The following is a 19,613-nucleotide window of genomic DNA, read 5'->3' on the forward strand; positions in this document are numbered from 1 at the left end:
AAGGTGTCATGAGTTTCTCCCTCATGGTCTTATACATAACTTCATGTTGTAGTATATCATTTCGATCTATACATTATTGAAGGCATCACCATGAACATTCATACAGTCATATCTTGTCATAGGTCTCAACCACATAGACTTACACATTCTCATGTCGTGATCTGTTAGTCTAGTTTTTATCTTGCTGGAAGCTACACCATGAGTGTTTCATATCATACATTACCATGGGTCTTAACCACATGGTCTTATACTTATTTTTGTATCATGATCTGCCAGTCTAGTTAGAAATATACATGCCCAACCAGAGGCATCACAAGGGACGTTTTATCCAGAATTTACTTACCCAGATTTGTTCACGCATAACTGATCGATATCAAACCTTACCTGCATATTACACATATAACATCTTTACTATACTTCACAAACTTGCTCATTACTTGAGGTTTTATCATTATATATATGTATTTTCTTAAACAATTAACATGCAGGAGTCATAATAGAGTCTCACCTAATATTCACCTAAATTGTAGCTCGAAACTCCAGACTTGGACATCCATCTCGACCCAGCAGTAGCAACTAATCAAAGAATACAGATTCAACATTAAAACCCATTTACACACAAATTGCTAACATCTTAATCATTGATAACCCCTATGCAAAAGTTTATATTTATAACTTACTGTTCATATAATTCTTAACATCTTTACTCCTTCAAAAACTTAATATGCAAAGCTATAATACTTACTAGGAGATGGAACAACCACTGATTAAGTCAAGAATCTTAGCTTCCAGCTCAAAGAGAAAAGATAACATTTAAATTTAAGAAAAAAGGAATAGAAAGTAATGTTGAAGGACGAAGAAAACTTCCTCCCAAACCCTTCTTACCCATATATATATAACCAATCTTCTCTTATTGAAAATTAACAAGTGTCGATTGAATCAATAATTTGTCCTTCTTAATGGCCTATAGGTTCCGAGAGAAATATAAATGAGAATCTTGTATAATTGATATTTGACCAGTTAATCCAGTTGATTCCTAACCAGACCTCACTACAAAACCCAATTAACACAGTACTCATGCAACTCAACGTACTATGCATATGGCGGTAACTCACCCAGCTTATACTTCACTAAATATACCCTTCTTTTAGATAACAATATAAGAATAGCATAAAACCTCTATTCACCTCTATAACGGTTACTATATATAACAACTTGTTTTCAGTGAAATCGAAACAGTGGTTTTGGTAGACAAATTCGATGAGTAAATTATTATTTTTTATTATTTTAATTTTTATGGGATGCTAGAAGTCTCTTATTAAGCTTTCATTAAGAAATTTCGATGTTTGCATGCTTAAATAAGTGAAAAGGACTAAATCGTAAAAAGTATAAAAGTGGAGTTCTATTTGTTAAAAGGGTCAAATGGCTATGAAGCTTTAAAGTGAAAGCACTTAGATGGTAATTATACCATTCATAAAGCTAGTGGACATTTATGGATATAAAATTAAGTGATTTTAATGTTAATAGGCTAGGTTAAATAAGTAATTTAATTATTAAGATAAATTAAAATTAAGTAAAACTTTGTATCTTCTTTATTGTCTTTCACCACCGAAATAGGGAAGGAAAAACACCATTTTTGGTGCTTTGAGGATTCAGCTATGTATAGCTCATGAGTGTTATGTTTTTAAGCTTTGTTTTTAATTATTTTTATATTTCCGGGATCATTGTAGCTTACCTAGCTAACTCGGTGGTCAATTTGTAAAACTGTTAAAGAATTAGGATTGTACCATTAATGCTTTTGTGTGATTCTTGATGTTTAATGGTAGTTTATGAGTCCTTGTTAATAAATAAACAAGTTGTGTAAAGTGATTTTTGATGAAAATTGCATTTACGGACTTATTTGTAAAAATTATAAAATTTCATGGTAAAATCATGAAATGATGGTTTGTATGGATTGATTTAGGTCCCTAGAGAATCCGGCTAGCATGAGAAAATGATTAAAATGTTTAAATTTCAATTTATGAGCTTAAAGACTAAATTGTGAAAATTTAAAATGTTAGGGGTAAAATAGTAATTTTGAAAAATATGAAATATGGACTGAATTAAATAATAGAAGTATTAAATGGATTGAATTTGTCTATTTAGATCAATATAGACCACATACAAATTTAAATTATGGAAAAGCTAAAGCCTCAGATTAATCAACTTCGTTTTTACGCTCTAATTGTCGAGGTAAATTCTTATATACGAATTGTTATGTTTATGTTGTTTAATTATATGTTAATATGTATTTAAAATTCTATTGAACAATGTATATCTAAAATCATGCTATGACGTTTAATGAGTCCCGGTTGAACCTTAGGAATTCTTAGTATACAAATAACATGTCATTAGGGATTTCATGTTTTGGGTGCTGGTCTTGAATTCCTACCGATGGCTGAGGCACTGCGTTTATTGCGGATACTCCATAGCTCATGTGAGCAGTATAGCTTACATTCTAACCCACAACTCGTGTGAGTAGGCCCATTTCACTGCTCGTGTGAGCAACGATGTAAAGAAAATGTTACGGTTATATGTTTAAGCAAACTTCATGTGAGCTTTCCCGAGTATCCGATGATATTCTAAGTGGTTCAACGGGAAATGAAAATGATTAAAAAGGTAACTTTTCATATGGTAATATGTTTATATTCATGGAAAGGTTGAATGATACAAATGATATATGTTCATATTGAAATGAATCACCATATGTTTACTTCAAGTGAATTATGTATGGATGCACTAACATGTGTTGATGATGGTGCTTAGGCTTGTGCCAAGCTTGTGGTTGGATTACATTATGCTTATATTTATGTTATTTAAATGAAATGGTAAGTTATGTTTCATGTTTTATGAACTTACTAAGCATTATGTGATTAAGTAGTTTTCTTTCCTATATTTTATAGATAATTAGAAGCTCGATCAGTTTGGAAGCTCGTCGAAGATCTATCACACTATCCAACATAAATATCGGTAGTTTTTGATGTTTTTTCCAAGATTATAATGGAATGTATAGGTGGACTTGTTTTGATATTAGTTGAATGTTAGTTGATGATTATGTCATGTATAAGTTGTTTGGATTTGGTACCTTTTGATGCTTGCCAACTATGTCATTTTGGGTACTTGTGATGCATGTTTGAATGACCAAAATGGTATGCGATGAATTGGTGTCAATATGGTTAAGATGTGGTATGTTTTAAGATGTTATTGAACTAGATGTTTATGATTGAAAAATGGTAAAGTATGTATGTGTAGGTAAGCTTTGATGTTTGCTTGTGAGGTTCCTTGAAATGGCATATTGGTTGATGAATTTAAGGCTAATGAATTGGTCATTATATGCATATTTTGGTAAGGTTTTGATGTCTTGATTATGTGCACAAAATGTTTTTAGGTATATGCTTGATTTGGTGATAAAAATGGCTTATTTTGGGAAATTCTTGTCCACACGGCCTAAGACACGGGCATGTGACTTAGTCGTGTGTGACATACGGCCTGGCGACATGACCGTGTGTCCCCTATAGGTTTTATTGCATTCAAGTCAGGCTATTATACGGCCTAACACACGGCCTGGCACATGGGCGTGTAGGGCTATTTTGAGAATTACACAGGTGAGAAAATGGGTTGGGACACAATTGTGTGTCCCTATTTCATTATTACACGGCCTGAGACACGGGCGTGTATCTCAACCGTGTGAGGTACACGGCCGTGTGACCCCTGCAGTCAAATTTTTCTAACTTTTTCTTAAAATTTCCAAATGTTTCCAATTTAGTCCCGAATTATTTCTAATGTATTTTTAAGACCTCGAGGGCTCGATTTAGGAACGATATGTGTGTGAATGAATGATTTATGTCATGTTTGCGTTAATGTATGAAATGTATGTTTTAATGTTCCGTTTGTATGGTAATGCTCAATAACCCTATTCCAGCGAAGGATACGGGTTAGGGTGTTACACTATACGCCACATTTCAATTCGCCAGAAGACTATAACATGGCGGATTACACTACGTTAAATAGATAACTTCACGACTCCACGCCTTAACCCAAATCCGCTAGACTCAGGATGTGACAACCCGATTGAGGGTGACACGAACTCAGTCAAGTTCTTAATAAATAGTAAGTATATAAATATACAATTGATGCAAGTAATAAAGTGTGCACAATTGAATTTTAAATGTATAAAGATATTAAAACAAAGCTTTAGTTGAGTGGTAAATTAAAGCTTTTACTAATGCAATTGGTTCGTGTTAAATTCCAATATATGCATATTTTGATTTTTTTTAAATGGAAAAAAAACTACAGTAACCTCGAATAAAATAACTTATTTTAATCATGGTAAGACATTTTCGTAATTTAAGAACTGAGTTGGTGACCCGGTTGAGGGTGTTACCAACTCAGTAAAACACGTAAATAATAGTAAATATAGATATACAACTAGTGGAGATAATAATTTGTGCATATAAAAAATGTATGAAAAAAATGAAGTTTTGGTTGAGTGGTAAATTTAATATTTTACTACTCCAATTGACATAGGTTTAAATACCACCATATGCATATTTTTCTTGATTTTTGTTAAAATAAATAGACTAAAACACCATCGAATAATATTACTTATTTTAATTATGGAAGGACATTTATATAATTTCCTAACCGAGCTGGTACCCAGTTAAACTGTGACACCATTCAGCTAAGGATTTTATTAATAGTATAAATATATTGGCATGAGTTTAACTCCCACCACATGCATATTTTTCTTGTTTTTCCTAAATGAAAAGACTAAAGTGCCTTTGAATAATATAATTTATTTTTATTTCGGAAGGACATTTTCATAATTTCCTAACTAAGTTGGTGCCCGGTTAACCTATGACACCAACTTAGTCAGATGTTTTATTAATAGTATAGATATACAACTGGTGGGGATAATAAATTGTACATATTAAAAAGAATGTATAAAATATATTAAAATAAAGTTTTGCTCGAGTGGTAAATTTAAGGTTTTACTAATCAAATCAGTGTGGGTTCAAATCTCATCATTTGGTTTCTGTTAAAATGGAAAAAAAAACTAAAATACCTTTAAATAATATAACTCATTTTAATTATAGAAGGACATTTCCATAATTTCCTAATCGAGTTGGTACTTGGTTAACCCATGACACCAACTCGGTTTGGGGTATTATTGATAGTAAGTATATAGATATACAATGGTGAAGATAATAAATTGTGCGTATTAAAAAGTATAAAATATTCTCAAAATAAAATATTAGTTGAGTGGTAAATTTAAGATTTTACTAATCCAATTGGCATGGATTCAAATCTTACCATATTCATATTTTTCTTGGTTTTTGTTAAAATGAAAAGACTAAAATGCCCTCAAATGATATGATTTATTTTAATTACGGAAGGAGATTTCTGTAATTTTCTAACCGAGTTGGTACAAGGTTAACCTGTGACACAAACTTGGTTAGAGGTTTTATTAATCTTACTAGAAATCCTATCACACATGTATGTCTGTGGGAACCATATATTTAGAATATAAATGTATGTTTAAAAATAAAATAAATAAATAATTAAACGTATGGTTTGAAACTAATTAATCATAATAACACATGAAATATGTATGATATTAAAATAAAAAAATAGATTAAATTGTAAATAAAATGAAATTTAAACACATAAATAAATTAGATTAACAATACTGAATGTACTACAATTGTTTATCATGGTGTTGTCATCAATTGTGAGTTAGTGTTGAGTAGACTTGTGCCACAAACTCAATTAACAAAATTTGTGTTTTTTTTTATTTCGTTTTAAACTTTATCACAGGCGTATGCGGGTGAAAACTATGTATTTAGAACATAAATTTGTGTTTAAAATAACATTTAATAAATAATGATTTGAAACTATTTATTAATAATATATGAAATATGTACGATATTAAAATAAAAATAGATTAAATTGTAAGTAAAACAAAATTTAAATACATGAATACATCATATTAAGATTACTAAATGAACACGATTATTTATCATGATATTTTCATCAATCCTAAATTGGTGTCTAGTTAATTTGTGACATCATCTCAACATTAATATATATAGAATTGGTGGTATATATATGAGGTTTTGCTAATCTAATTGGCATGAGTTCAAGTCTAATCATATGCATATTTTTATAGTTTTTTTTAAATAAAAAATTGTAATACCCTCAAATAATATAATTTATTTTAAATGCAAAGAGATACTAAAGTGATTTTGCTTACCTGAATTGGGACCCGCTTGATGGGTGACACAAACTCAGTAAAGAGCTTTATAAATAATATAGATTATAGATATACAAATAATGTAGGTGAAATAATTTGTGTAACAATATTAGAATGTATAAAAATGTTAAATTAAAGTTTGGTTGAGGTGGTAAAGAATAGATTTAATAATTATTGGTGGCATGGGTTAAAATATTAGTATTTGTAATTTTTTGTTTATTTTTTTAAATATGAAAAACACAAAAGTATCGTTGTAATAACAATTTATTGGCTTAAAGGCTAAAAAAACCCTCAAATTAAAAAAAAAGAAGCAATTAAACCCTTACTTTTTACTTTTGCACTTAATTGGATACTTGAACTTTCAAAATACATCAAAAAGGCCCTCAAACTTTTTCAAAAAAAGTAATTAAATCCCTGTTTTTTTTTGCATTCAATTGGGTACTTGAACTGTCAAAATACATAAAAAAAAAGACCCTAAATTTTTTCAAAAAATGCAATTAAGCCCCTACTTTTTTTTTGCACTCAATTGCCAAAATGCATCAAAAAGGCCTTTTGCCCGTAGACTTTAACAATTGATCGTTAAAGTTAACAGCCCATAATTTTTTTTAATTAAAGCCACCCCGTGACACAATCACTACGTCACATGTGACAAAAAATATAAAAAATAAAAATCAATAAAAATTATAAAAATTATTAAACTTTAATAAAAATATAAAAAAATTTAAATTTTAAAAATTAAAAAATATATATAAATCGTAAAAATATAAAAATTTGTAAGATTTTTTAAAAATCATTAAAAAAGTTATAAAATGCATCAAAAAAGCCATTTAACCATTAATTTTAACCGTTGACTGTTAAAGTTAACGGTCCCTAGTTTTTTCAATTAAAGTCACCACGTGTCGCAACACAATGTAACATATGGCGAAAAGTGATAAAAAATAAAAAAGTATAAAATATTTTTTTTTGGTATGATAATTTTATAATTCTTGTACGAATTTTATATTTCTTTACATTCTTTTATCATTTTCTTACGACTTTATAAAATATATATATTTTTTCTATATTTCTATATATTTTATACTTTTTTACAATTTTTATAATTTTTATAATTTTTAATAAAAATTAAATATTTCTTATATTTTTTATTAAAATTTAATATTTTTTATAACTTTTATTTATTTTTATTTTATCATTTTTCTTGCGACATGTCATGCCATGCCATGGTTGTGACAGATGGTGAATTTAACTGAAAAAATTAAAAGTAGTTAGCTTTAACCGTCAAAACGTCTTTTTGATGCAATTTGACAATTGAGTGCAAAAAGAAGAAGAAGATCGGTTTAATTTTTTTTGAAAATGTTTGAGGGTCTTTTTGATGTATTTTAGCCGTTCAAGTACCCAATTGAGTAAAAAAAAAAAAGAGCAAGGGCTTAATTTTTTTTTCAAATTTTGAAGGCTTTTTACACCATTAAGCCTAATTTATTTAAAATCTATAAGTTTATTTTAATAATTTTCTTGACTAAATTGGTGTCGAGTTGAGTTGTGACACAAACCAACTCAGTTGCTAGATGATTTTATAAATTCGGTTACAAAATTATAAGTTTTAATAAAATATTTAAAACTAAAAATAAAAAGTTACATTTTCTTTTAATTATTGATTCCATGTAAAAAGGCAATTAGTAGCCCAAATCTAATTTCTTCTCTCTTTTTATGTTTCCCTAACAGTAATTATTAGAATTATTGTTATCAGTTATTATTAAGATTTCCAACTTTATTATTTCAAAGGATGGGAATGAACCGTTAAGGGTAAAGAGGTAATTAAAGTAGCAATCAGCCCATTGAATAATTAAGACTCGGAAGGAAGGAAGGAAGGAAATCCACGAGGGGGTGAAACCCTGAACTGACCGTTTTACCCATAGACCACCATCTGTCAACAATGATGTTTCACGTTAAGGTACTCAATAACCCATGAAGAGGTTGAGACTGGCCCAACCTCTTTTGTCTTTTACATTTCCTCTCATTATTTCAAATATCTCTCAAAACAAAAAAATGATTATAATAACGAAAAACAGAACATCATCAATGGTGTACAACAGTTGATAGATATAGGGGTAGTGTCGTCATTTGGTTGCACTAAAAGCCCACAGTTTTCATAAATTTCGTAATTTAAATCTATTAATAATAATAAATAATAAATTATAAGGCATGAGTTAAGATTTACTTGGAGTAATTATTACTTTTTTTATTCTAATATTATATCTTTTTCAAACAAAATTATAAACTGCGCAAAATGCAATTTTTTTCTTAATTGTAGCAATTGATAAAACACTTTTTGCATGATCCTTCTCCAAATAATAAAACTACCTCTCCTGGTTGTGTTTCTTTCAATTTTAAAAGAAAAAAGATAAATTGCCTCTATAAATCAATTTATTATATAAGTAAGATTAAAGACATTAGAATAGAAGGGTAAAGTAAAGTGAAGAAATAAAATTTTACTTATAATTATTTTTTCTGCCCTTTTATTTTATAAAAGAGTTATTTTAGTTTATCATTTATTTTTTTATTTTTGAACTTGTATTTTTTTATCAAATTACTTCAAAATGGATGGAAAAATAATCGTTCGTTAACTTTGTTGACGTGTGACATACATGTGGATTTTCACATGAATGACATGTCAGCATTTAATTAATTTTTACATTTTTAAAATGTTTAGGTGTCATTCTCGTGACAATTGACATATATGTCCCATCAACAAAGTTGAAAAATATTATTTTTTTCATTTATTTTGAGATGATTTAATAAAAAACGTAAATTTAAATATTAAAATGGTGAAAAATTAAATGAATGATTAAAATAACTTTGTTTTATAAAGTTAGAAAGGGAAATAAATTATTAAGTAAAGTAAAAATATTAATTTTGTTCATTAAAAGATTGTCAAAGCTTATTGTTGTAGTTAGCATATTGGGGATCATTATAAGTAGAATTGTATTAGAGTGTTTTTTTTCCCTAATGCAATAATTGAATCCCAAGACTACCCCTATAGGTAGATGTAATTTATGAAGTAAGTTTGACCCTATTTGAGTAGATATAATTGGTGAGAATAGAGAGAGATGGGTAGAAAAAAAAAGGTGGTTTTGATTAGGGTGTGGGAAAACCACCATTTTAATTTCCAAAATATTTTTATGGGTCGAAAAAGGAAAATGATTATTAGCAAAGCAAGAAGTGAAACTAGGGAAGAAATAATAAAAGGGTAGGAAAAATAATTAGGGAAGAAAAGAAAAAAGAGAAAAAATTGATTATGAAAAAGGAGGAAGAGCTGATGATGGTTGGGAACCAATCCAAAACATCATTGCGAATCTTGGGACGGCCTGCTTATCCCACCCCATCATTGACCCACTTCAACCTCATCACTCTCCTTCCTTTGCATTTGCAATGCTATTGAAATGTAGTCTAGTAAACAACGATATTTAAAGAGATATTGTGACATGACGCCATATATCCCATAATAAAAAGGCATAAAAATGATAAAAACATTAATGCCTCGCCCCCTAACCGGCCGCCTTCTAAGCTTACACATGCATGATTGTTGTGTCAGACGAGTGAGTCGCTGCCACCCCCTTCCCCTTCCCCCTTCCCTCTCTCTCTATATTAACCCCACCTCCCTTCCTCTTTGTCCCTCACTTCATTTTTTTTAACTGCTACTGCTACTTGTTAAAAGAACCGGAGTTTTTTTAGCTTTCCTCGCCCAACCCAACGTTCCCTTCCCTTCCCTTCAAAAGGTACATCATGGCCATTGTTTTGCAATGCCTAATCCATAACTCTTTGTTCCATGTCTAACCGCACATCTTACCTATGATGCTTTTGCGTCTAACTATTGGGATTCTCTTCTCTTTTGTAAATTCCCTATGTTGGAATTTTCCTCCTATTTGTCTTCTTTTTCAACGTCTTTCTCCTGCTGTACAAACTACATGAGGGGCTGCTCTGTTTTTCTCTATAAACCCTACAAAAACATGAAAATGAAGAAGAACTATCCTAGATATTTTAATGTTTTCTTTATTCGACTTTATAGTTATGGACAAACATGTGTTTCTTACAAAGACTTTTTTTTTTTATTGAATGATGTTTAATGTCATGGTCTCATGCATACATAACGACTTATGCGTGTTTACTAAGTAACATTTTTAAAGTCTTATATTCAAAAATTATTATAACAATACCCTCTCCATATGCAGTGCAATGATTTTCATGAAGCAATAAAGAATGCTAGGAGAGATTCCCTTTTATGTGTATATATATTGATACTGTTTCTTTCTTGGTTTATTTTGGTTTCAGGGGCATCACAGGTAGTATTGGAAGAGAGTTAATTTTGATAGTCATGGAAAGACTGAACTCAAATCTGTACCTGCAGAACTGTTACATAATGAAAGAGAATGAAAGGCTGAGGAAGAAAGCACAGCTTCTGAACCAAGAGAATCAAGCACTGTTATCTGAGCTGAAACAGAAACTCTCCAAGGCCAATAACAACAATTCCAAGGGAAAAAATTCAGCAACTAGTGCCATTCCTGACCTAAACCTTGGCTCAACTTCTAACCCAAATCCTAGCCAACCCTGATTCCCCAAGATAGACATTATGATCCAATGTACACCCCCCCCCCGGGCCCTTGGCCTCCCTTTTTTCTTTTTCTGTAAAACCATAGCTAAACGGTGGTAGAAGGCTAGATTTAGCTTCATTTCAGCTAAATATAGGGTAGTTGTAGTATCTTTCTCCATCTTTCTCAGTATCTTCTTTTGTGGGGGATGATCTGGATTTACGATCAACGAAGGATGTATGAGTCTATCTGCTAGGAATCAATATAATATTATCACATTTCTAGTCTAATTTTGGATAAATTTGTTCTCATTTGTGTAGGTGGATTACTGAAATGGACGAACAAACTCCATGTTTCATAATCACCAGCATACATGACAATTAGAAATATCTCTAGCTCAACTCTATTCCCTAGGGTAGATTTTACCTTACTAGTACAGTTACATGCATATGTTATATACGGCTGAAAATGCACGAGGTCCAATAGCAGACCTAATTTGGAACCAACAAGTACTTCCATCTTAAACAAGAGTACTAATGATACACAATTGGGGTTCAAGTGTCCGCTATGTCTGTTTAGTTTTCCAACAGTAGACAAAGCTTGCACGTTTGCCTGTTGTGAAAGAAACTAAGTTGTGCTATATGCAAAAAGGAATGATCAGAAAAGAAATGGGTGGCTTTTGAACCTCTGGTTAAACAAGCTAATGTCAAACAAAAAAGATTGATGAAGAGGAAGTCAATGGAAGTCTATTAAGCTTGAAACAAGTGGTAACCCACAAATCAAGTCATTGACATGACACAGTCCCTTGGGTGATGATGGTTGACCATGAACCAAAATCTTTTGGTATAATAAAGAAAAGGGTAAAATAGATAAACATGTCTTATCAAACTCAAATATGTGAGTCTATGAAGCCCAGGCAATGGCCCTTTGGCTTTCATAATCAGTGGCCACCAAACCCTGTCACCAGCTCAGCTAGTGAATTTGGAAACTAAAAGGAGGACAAAAGTATATGATGACCCGAATCTCCTTAGAAGACCCAGTAAAGGATTGGCTGACAACAGTCATTCAGTGCTCATTCGAGAACCCCCCCAAGATCCACCATCAGTTTACATGTTTTGGAAATAAAAAGAAAATCTTTGGGTAAGTCATCAAATCTTGAAAGATGACCCATTTGTTTCCTTTGTGATTAAACAGAAGAAAATTTGGAACTCACAGATCACAGTGGAAAGCCGGAAGGGTATTCCTCCTAATCCCATGAAAAACAATGGAAGAAGAAGAACTGAAGACACCAATCCGACCCATGGGGCTCAACTTTGGGGAAAATAGTAAGTTCAAAATAATCATAGGCTGAAGTAAAAGGGAAAAGCAAATGGGGTCGCTTCTTATTTACCAAACGTATTATATTCCTCGTACCTTGTTGAAGAACCAAGCAAAGCAGAAGATTAGTAGCTTTTTTATTCCCAAAATATCTGCTGAGGAAGAAAATCAATCATTCTGGGATTTACACATATTTTAGATAGAAAAAGAAAATTACTCCATACATCTTAGACAGAAATACTCACCACTATAACAACTTTATTGTTTATTATCTCTAAATTATCTTAGATATTATATTGCAACATAAGTAGAATGCAACAAAAAACCACGGCAAAGGAACCTGATCTGTACACTAATGTGCAATTGTTTTATATATTCTGAAAATTCTAGTGGGAAAAATATATAATTATTACTTAAACTTATCCGCTTCTCTTAGCTCGGTGTTTATGATTTTTTTTTGTTCCAGATTGACGTCACAATCTTTTTTTCATAAACTAAATCGGTATTTTTTTATAACGCCGTTAAGTTTAAGATAATTGGCAGAATAAGATTATGACACATGTCATTAACGATATCATGATGATGTTATAATCTAAAAAATATATTAAAAATACTATATATATATATATTTTAAAACTATTTTCTTTTTCTTTTTCCCTTTTCCCGATTTTCCTTTCTACTTCCCAACCTCCTTTTCTTCTTTTATTTTTTCTTCTTCCTCCGAATGAAGCCTAATCGTCGCCGTTTAAAGTTTCTGGCCGCATCGGAGTTTCGAACATCGTCAAAGTGTGGGTTAATAGGCAGCGATGGCAACGAAAGTCGAATATGGTGATGGGGAGGTTTTGTTGTGAACATTTGAATATAATAAATGTCGATTTTTGGGTTGTTTGGTGTTGGGGTTTCAAACACAGTCTCATTGGACTTCTGTTGACTATCGGTGTCAGAATAAGGTGGAACAAGCAGTGACAAAAGGTGAATGGGAAGAGGCTCACACTAGAATTGACGCCTCTAATGGACGATTTAGATAGATGAGACTTAGAAGAGGCTCTATCGTGTGAGAATTTAATACATTTGTGTTGAGTGCTGAGATCGAGAAGAGTTCTATATGCCTAAGTGAGATCGAGAAGAGAGCTTAGGTGACATCTTTTAGTTTAGGATGAGACTGAGAGGAGATTTCTAGCTAAAAGTGACAAACAATATAATTAGCATAGGTTTATTAACTTAATTAGCAATTAATGAATCATTCGACCATCATTTCAATACAATTGCATTATTTCTAGTAAAGAGGAAGAAAGTTAGTTTGGTATTTTTATTTGTTAATTTAGAATTTAGCTTTAATATACTTTCATATTTGGTTTGCGCTACTAATTTCCTATTCAACTAGATTAGTAATTGCTTAGCTTGTAATTAATATGACAACATGTTTACCAATTGACAATCCATTGGGTTCGATTCTTGGAATACTCTGAGTGTTCCATTATGACATTTATAATTCTTGCAGTAAGTAAAAACGGCTTCTAATTCTTTCTAATTTCGTGCTAATTCTCTGCTCAGTATTTGTACACCGGCATGCGATCAAGTAGCTCACAAACTTAATCAAATTTATTCTTTACAATATTCTATTAATTTTACCTTTAATATATATACACAAATAAAAAACTCCAACGGTATTTTTAGTTTACTGAAATGGAATAGGGTAGAAATGAAATATATATTAAGTGGAAATGGAATAGAGATGTAATAGATGTTATGTAGTTAAGTTGATTGCAATGTAATTCACAAGTAATAGTATTACATTGTTTGGTTGATAAAGAAAATTGTAAAGGAATACTTGTAGAATAGGTTTAAAATGACAAATTTACCCTTGAATTTTATTTATTGTATTTTAATTTAATTATAATATATATATTATAAAAATACATAATATTTAATAAAATAAATTTTAGAGCTGTATTTCTTTATATAAATATTTATTTTTATCAAACTTTGCACTTAAAGACATTAAATTATATTAAAACAGGATTATTTGTCATAGATTTTCTCCCTCTACCTCTACCTCTACCTCACGAGTCAAACCTGCATCTTGCCAGCATTCGGCGTTGTTTCCAACTGTCACCGGCTCAATGTTGGCCCAAAATTCAGCAACTGTGATTTTCTATTTTTTGATATGTTATTTTTGTTTCTATTATCTTCCACTGTTCCCAAGTTTTGAAGTTTAGCTAAACAAACGTGAATCATCAAGGTAAAAAACGAAGTTTGTAAGAAAAGAAAGAACAGAGATGGAATTTGGTTGGTCATCAATTTCAATTCCACCAAAACTGGTGAATAAGGAATTCAAGTCTTGATATAGCCCAGCTTCGTCTTTCTAAACTAAATCTAAGCTCTTATACCCTCTCTTTTTAAACTATTTTCTTTTTAATTTGCGGGTTGTGTTGCAGCAAGATTTGCATAATTCTTTTTTGTTGCGTTCCCAGTATTTTTATTGAATTGGATTGTAATCAGCTATTACCAACAACCAAACCACTGAATATGGCTTGAATGGCATTGCCCTTCTGTAAGTATTTGCCCCTTACACCTAGCTGCTGCTTTCTTTATCCGCTTCAATCTGACCTTGCACCTCCACCCACCAATGCCTTGTATTTTTTAGAGTTTTAATCTCGAATACAGGGGTTGGTTCAGTTTGGTGTTGCATGGTTGCTAAAATCGATAGTTATAGTTTTTTTTTGAAGGTATCAACAGTTCTACATGTATTTGTAAAAACTAAATATCTAACCAATGTCAGTCTAATATTCATAGTTGTCATAAAGGATTCGATTATTTATATAGAACTAAGTCCTCCACAGAATTATTTTTATTAATGCTACTTTGTGGAAGTTTATCAAAACCTTAAAGGAAATAAATATAATAAATACTGATGATTAAAATTAGTAAAAAGAAGTCAGATTTGATAATAGCTAATTGGTCAGTTAGTTATTTATTTATTTAATGGGTTAAAATATTAAATTAAAGAAATCAATTTTAAAAAAAGTTTGCACACCCTGGTCAAATCAAAGGGTGAACTGAAAATGGAATCCAACAATAAAGAATAATATAATAGTTTTAATGTCAACATAATCGTAAGTCATCAGTTGAAAGTGAAAGAAATCAAAAGAAAACCATACATTAATTAATATTAACACTGTGAATTTAAAAATTAAATGATACATAAAACCGTGGCAAGGGGAATAAAAAATATAATAGAACTTCGAGAAATTAAAAAAAAATCCCAGATCTCCTGGGGTTGGGTGACTTAGAACTTTCAGTTTTAGGAGTGCAAATTAAGTAAAACTTTTCATAATCATTTATTTCCCGTTTTGCAGATATCTTCAAGGTAAATAATCATTATAAGATTCATTGTTGAAAATTGTTATTTAAAAATTTAATCAAATCAAACCTGTGTTTAAAAAACTGTTACTTATCAAACTCCAGCTTTCACGAAGCAATATGTATCTTCTTTCTATATTTAAATTCCCTTTTCAACTCTGACTCTAACCCCTTCAACCAAAAGAAAGATACGGAGAGAAACAAGGTGAGCAAAATACTTGAGTCCAATGTAAAACCAAAACAATTTTACAACAATTGGATGGGCAAAGTCAAAAAGCCATGCCGAAAGATTACAACAAGATTTGATCATGAAATGGTTCAAAAATACAACTATACTCATTCCATCTAGTCAATGCTCCGATTTGGCAAACAACCCATGTCAGACCAAAAGGTCCTTCCCCTTTGGACTGTCATTCCTATTGATTCCATGAACAATATCCTTGCCAACATCTGCAATTATTGGTATTCTCATTGTAGAGGTCGGGCTGTGTTATAGGAAACAAAAGCCACACAAATGATACCATTCCAGCTACGAATGCGATGCTAACTGGCCCTATCAATATAATGGACCAAAAAGGTAATCAATTTGTCCAGGCATACATCCTAGTACACTCAGAGAGCAAAATTATAAAGGGACTCAAGTAATAGAAACTCTAATCCGTACCTTTCCCATGTACAAACAGCACCGGCAATCCCATATAATTGCAAAATGCATGGGCAACTAAAGGAGCGACAATGTTTCCTGCAAAGAATTAATACACGTAGAATCAATGAGGCAGAATGATAAAGTGTAATGAGACAATAAACTAACCCATAGCAAAAACACCTGTATTGTTCTAGATCTGTATAACAAAATATCACAATAATAAGAACAATAACAATCAAATTCCCCTTTTATCTGCTTCCAGGTTATTTTCTACCTAGGGTCAATCTACAGCAACTGCATCCATATTTCACCATTTTTTATCTATTCCTAATTTACAGAAAGCTGAAATGAGTAAACGAAAAAGAAATCTCTTTCCAACACAAAAGGAAACCAGAAATGGAGTGGGACCAATATGTACTTAGGAAAAAGATCACAAAAAAGGCAATAACATTTATCAGCAAAATAACCACCAACCCGTTCGAATGAAGAGAAATGAAGCGTATGAACCGAAGACCACAGTGTAGCCAAGCTGGAGACCTAAGAAACACATCACAAGAAGCAACAATGTATTAGCATCTAAAAGACATAAAACAACATTCTTGTTCCTAAAACAAGGTGTCAAAAGCTTCAAGCCAACCGAAGTTTCTACCTAAAAGACAAAAGCAATCAACCCACTCTACACTTATATTATATAAATATATATTGTCTTTCCTCTTAAAATAACATTCCAACCATCACATTCAAGCAGGAAAATCTAGTTTGTACCTACAACCAAGGAGGCTTTAAGCAAGCTATAGTTATGTCGGCTGTAGATCTCCATCATATGGTTCAAATGTGCTGCAAGACATTGACAAAACAGAGTTGAAACAGTTTATATGCCATTCAACTCAATATGCAATGTGGCAGAAATAGAAAGCATTATGGTTAACAAATGCAATAAATGCACAAGCACATATAATTGAGCAACACCTGCAAATATGAACAAGAACATGCAAAGTTGGATAATAACATTTTAAAAACGGATCATTTCGTGCCAACCTTATCCTTTTTAACTTCTTTATACTGTGGTAAAAGTTAAAAAAACAGATTGTTGCACCGATACATACCAGTATATAGGCAATGAAAGCATGTCTAAGCTATTACAAATACTTAACACCCAAAGGAAAAAGATAATAAATCCTCTCATGAATGATCAAACTGTGTTTAACAAAAAAAGGACTCACCTAAACTGAAGAAAGTAGGGCAGAGAAAAATGGCATTGTATGCTTTAAATCCCCCACAAAGAAGTAATGGAATCATACATGCTCTAAACACCAACTCCTCCGTTACTGGTGCCTGTTCATTAAAGTACTATTAAGGACAGAAGACTGAAGAAACAGGGAACAATTTCGAAAACTTCCTTCTAATTTTCAATTATTGCTATTCTCCTAAGAAGGATTGTTAAACATTGAACAATAAGCAGGACATGTAACACAATATTCAATCCATTTGGAAGACTACTTTCTAGAATAAGCAAGCACAATGCAACCTTTTCAACAATAAAATATTGCAAACACACCCTACTTACAGACCTTACAATTATTTGCATTCACCCAAAAGATGAAGAAATTTAAGTGGTAAGCATACTAACCACGATAAAATTCCTCCAGAATAAAACATTGGAAGCTACTGAAGACATCTGGCCCGGGAGGCTAAGAAGGGTACTTTTTATACAACCTAACAGTGGCTCTCCCGCTTGATGTCTATGCTCCTTCCACTTATTTACCAATAACATGGACTTGAGCATCAAAGATCCAGCATACATAAGAGAAGTCAAGAAAAGAGGAAAGACCATTGCTTGCCACTGTTTCACACATAAAATTGCATTTCAAGAACTGATTTTGAACCAGCAGATCATAAACATAAATAATAAATCCATAACAACAATGTAGGAAATATACTCCATAAGTATGATTCTTACAAAATGGTCCGATCGAATACCATAAACCCCAAACGAGTAAGATGCCTCCCCACTTGTTATCTACGCATAATCGAACATTGTTAGAATAATAAAAAAAGGAACAAACGTGTTTTGGATATAAAAATAATAATAACACTTTTGTAAAACGCAAAATGGATGATTTTACTTTCACATGAAAATGTTAAATGGCTTTAGTTCAATGCATGTTAACAATTCAATCGTTCGCTCATCTCTAATTATATATGAGTTCACTTTTTAGCTCAACGAATAAAGTTTCCACTTACTTCACAGAATGACAGAAATCTCAACTTCGTTCATAATTATATAATAATAAATGAGTGAAATAAAAATGAGAGACAAAGGAAAGAGGTATACCGGAAGGACGAGAGCGCAGAAAATAACGGACGCGACGGAGCAAACGGCGGCGCAAATGAACCGTCGGATCATGAAATTCTCGTAGGATTGGGGAGGCGGGAGGCGGAGGATCAGAGTAGGAGCATAAAGAATCGCAACATAAAACAGTGTCATAGCGATGCAAGCAATCACCGCTACTGGCTTCGATAACCTACCTTCGCTCTCTTCCATGTCTGGATGCGGAGAGGCGGCAGCCAGGATCGCCGGAGAGAGGAAGAGAAGGTGGGAAAGAAAAGCCAGTTCCGGTTCAATATCTTCTCCGTTTGATACCCTTTCAGTGAGAAGGGGTTTCGGGTTTTGACTTGGGGCGGTTCTTGTTTGAGGGTTTTTGGGTCACTTCAAAGCCTCCAATTAAATTTGGGCCGAAAAAAACCCCTCATTAACACTTCATTTCCAGTCAGCTCCCAGGCGAAACCATTCCCAAAAAAAATGATTTTTTTTTTTAATTTTTACTTAACCAAATTGAATTATTCAGTTTTTAATTAACTTCAATAAGATGTTTAAATTTCAAGTTTGAGTCGTGTTGAATTTTAAAATTTAAATAACTCGAATAATTTAATTAATTCAAATAACACATTAATATAAAAGTCTTGTTGGTTCCTTCTAATTTTGAAAATAAGAAAATTAACTCTCTCTCAATAAAAATTAAAATAATTTTAAAATTCAAAAATTTATACAAATTCTAAAATTTATATTTTTAAAAAGTATAAATATTAAAAATATTAAAAATTCTAAAGTATATAAAAATTAAAAATTTTAAAACATTTCTAAGATAATAATTCGGGACCTAAATAAGTAAATTGATAATTTAAATTTATCATATTAAAATATTTTTTCACTTATTGTATTGAAAGGGTTTTCAAATATATATAATTTTAAATTTATGTGCTCTAACATGGAATTAGTTATATTGTAACAAGATTTTAATTTGACATGTTTAATTTTTTTTTAATTTAACTTGAACAATTTCACTCAATTCGATTTGACTTGACTCGAATTTCATTTTACTCGACTCGATTAGGAAAAAATTCAAAT

General features: G+C 31.4%; 2 protein-coding genes across 2 annotated transcripts; one reads left to right on the forward strand and one right to left on the reverse strand.

The window, feature by feature from the left end:
* Positions 1-9,954: 9,954 nt before the first annotated feature.
* Positions 9,955-11,168, forward strand: LOC105766683 (hypothetical protein). The gene is made up of 2 exons (XM_012586250.2): positions 9,955-10,068; positions 10,622-11,168. Exon 2 carries the CDS (start codon positions 10,665-10,667, stop codon positions 10,899-10,901), a length of 237 nt encoding a protein of 78 aa, XP_012441704.1. The 5' UTR covers positions 9,955-10,068; positions 10,622-10,664; the 3' UTR covers positions 10,902-11,168.
* A 4,596-nt stretch (positions 11,169-15,764) lies between these two features.
* Positions 15,765-18,902, reverse strand: LOC105766682 (CAAX prenyl protease 2). The gene is made up of 8 exons (XM_012586249.2): positions 18,540-18,902; positions 18,165-18,224; positions 17,835-18,047; positions 17,428-17,539; positions 16,970-17,041; positions 16,679-16,741; positions 16,223-16,300; positions 15,765-16,111 (listed from the first exon to the last, which is right to left on the reverse strand). The coding sequence occupies exons 1-8, from the start codon at positions 18,747-18,749 to the stop codon at positions 15,975-15,977; spliced, it is 945 nt and encodes a 314-aa protein (XP_012441703.1). The 5' UTR covers positions 18,750-18,902; the 3' UTR covers positions 15,765-15,974.
* Between the last annotated feature and the right edge of the window lie 711 nt (positions 18,903-19,613).

This window comes from Gossypium raimondii, chromosome 4 (genome assembly GCF_025698545.1).
Source record: "Gossypium raimondii isolate GPD5lz chromosome 4, ASM2569854v1, whole genome shotgun sequence".
NCBI classification, from domain to species: domain Eukaryota; kingdom Viridiplantae; phylum Streptophyta; class Magnoliopsida; order Malvales; family Malvaceae; genus Gossypium; species Gossypium raimondii.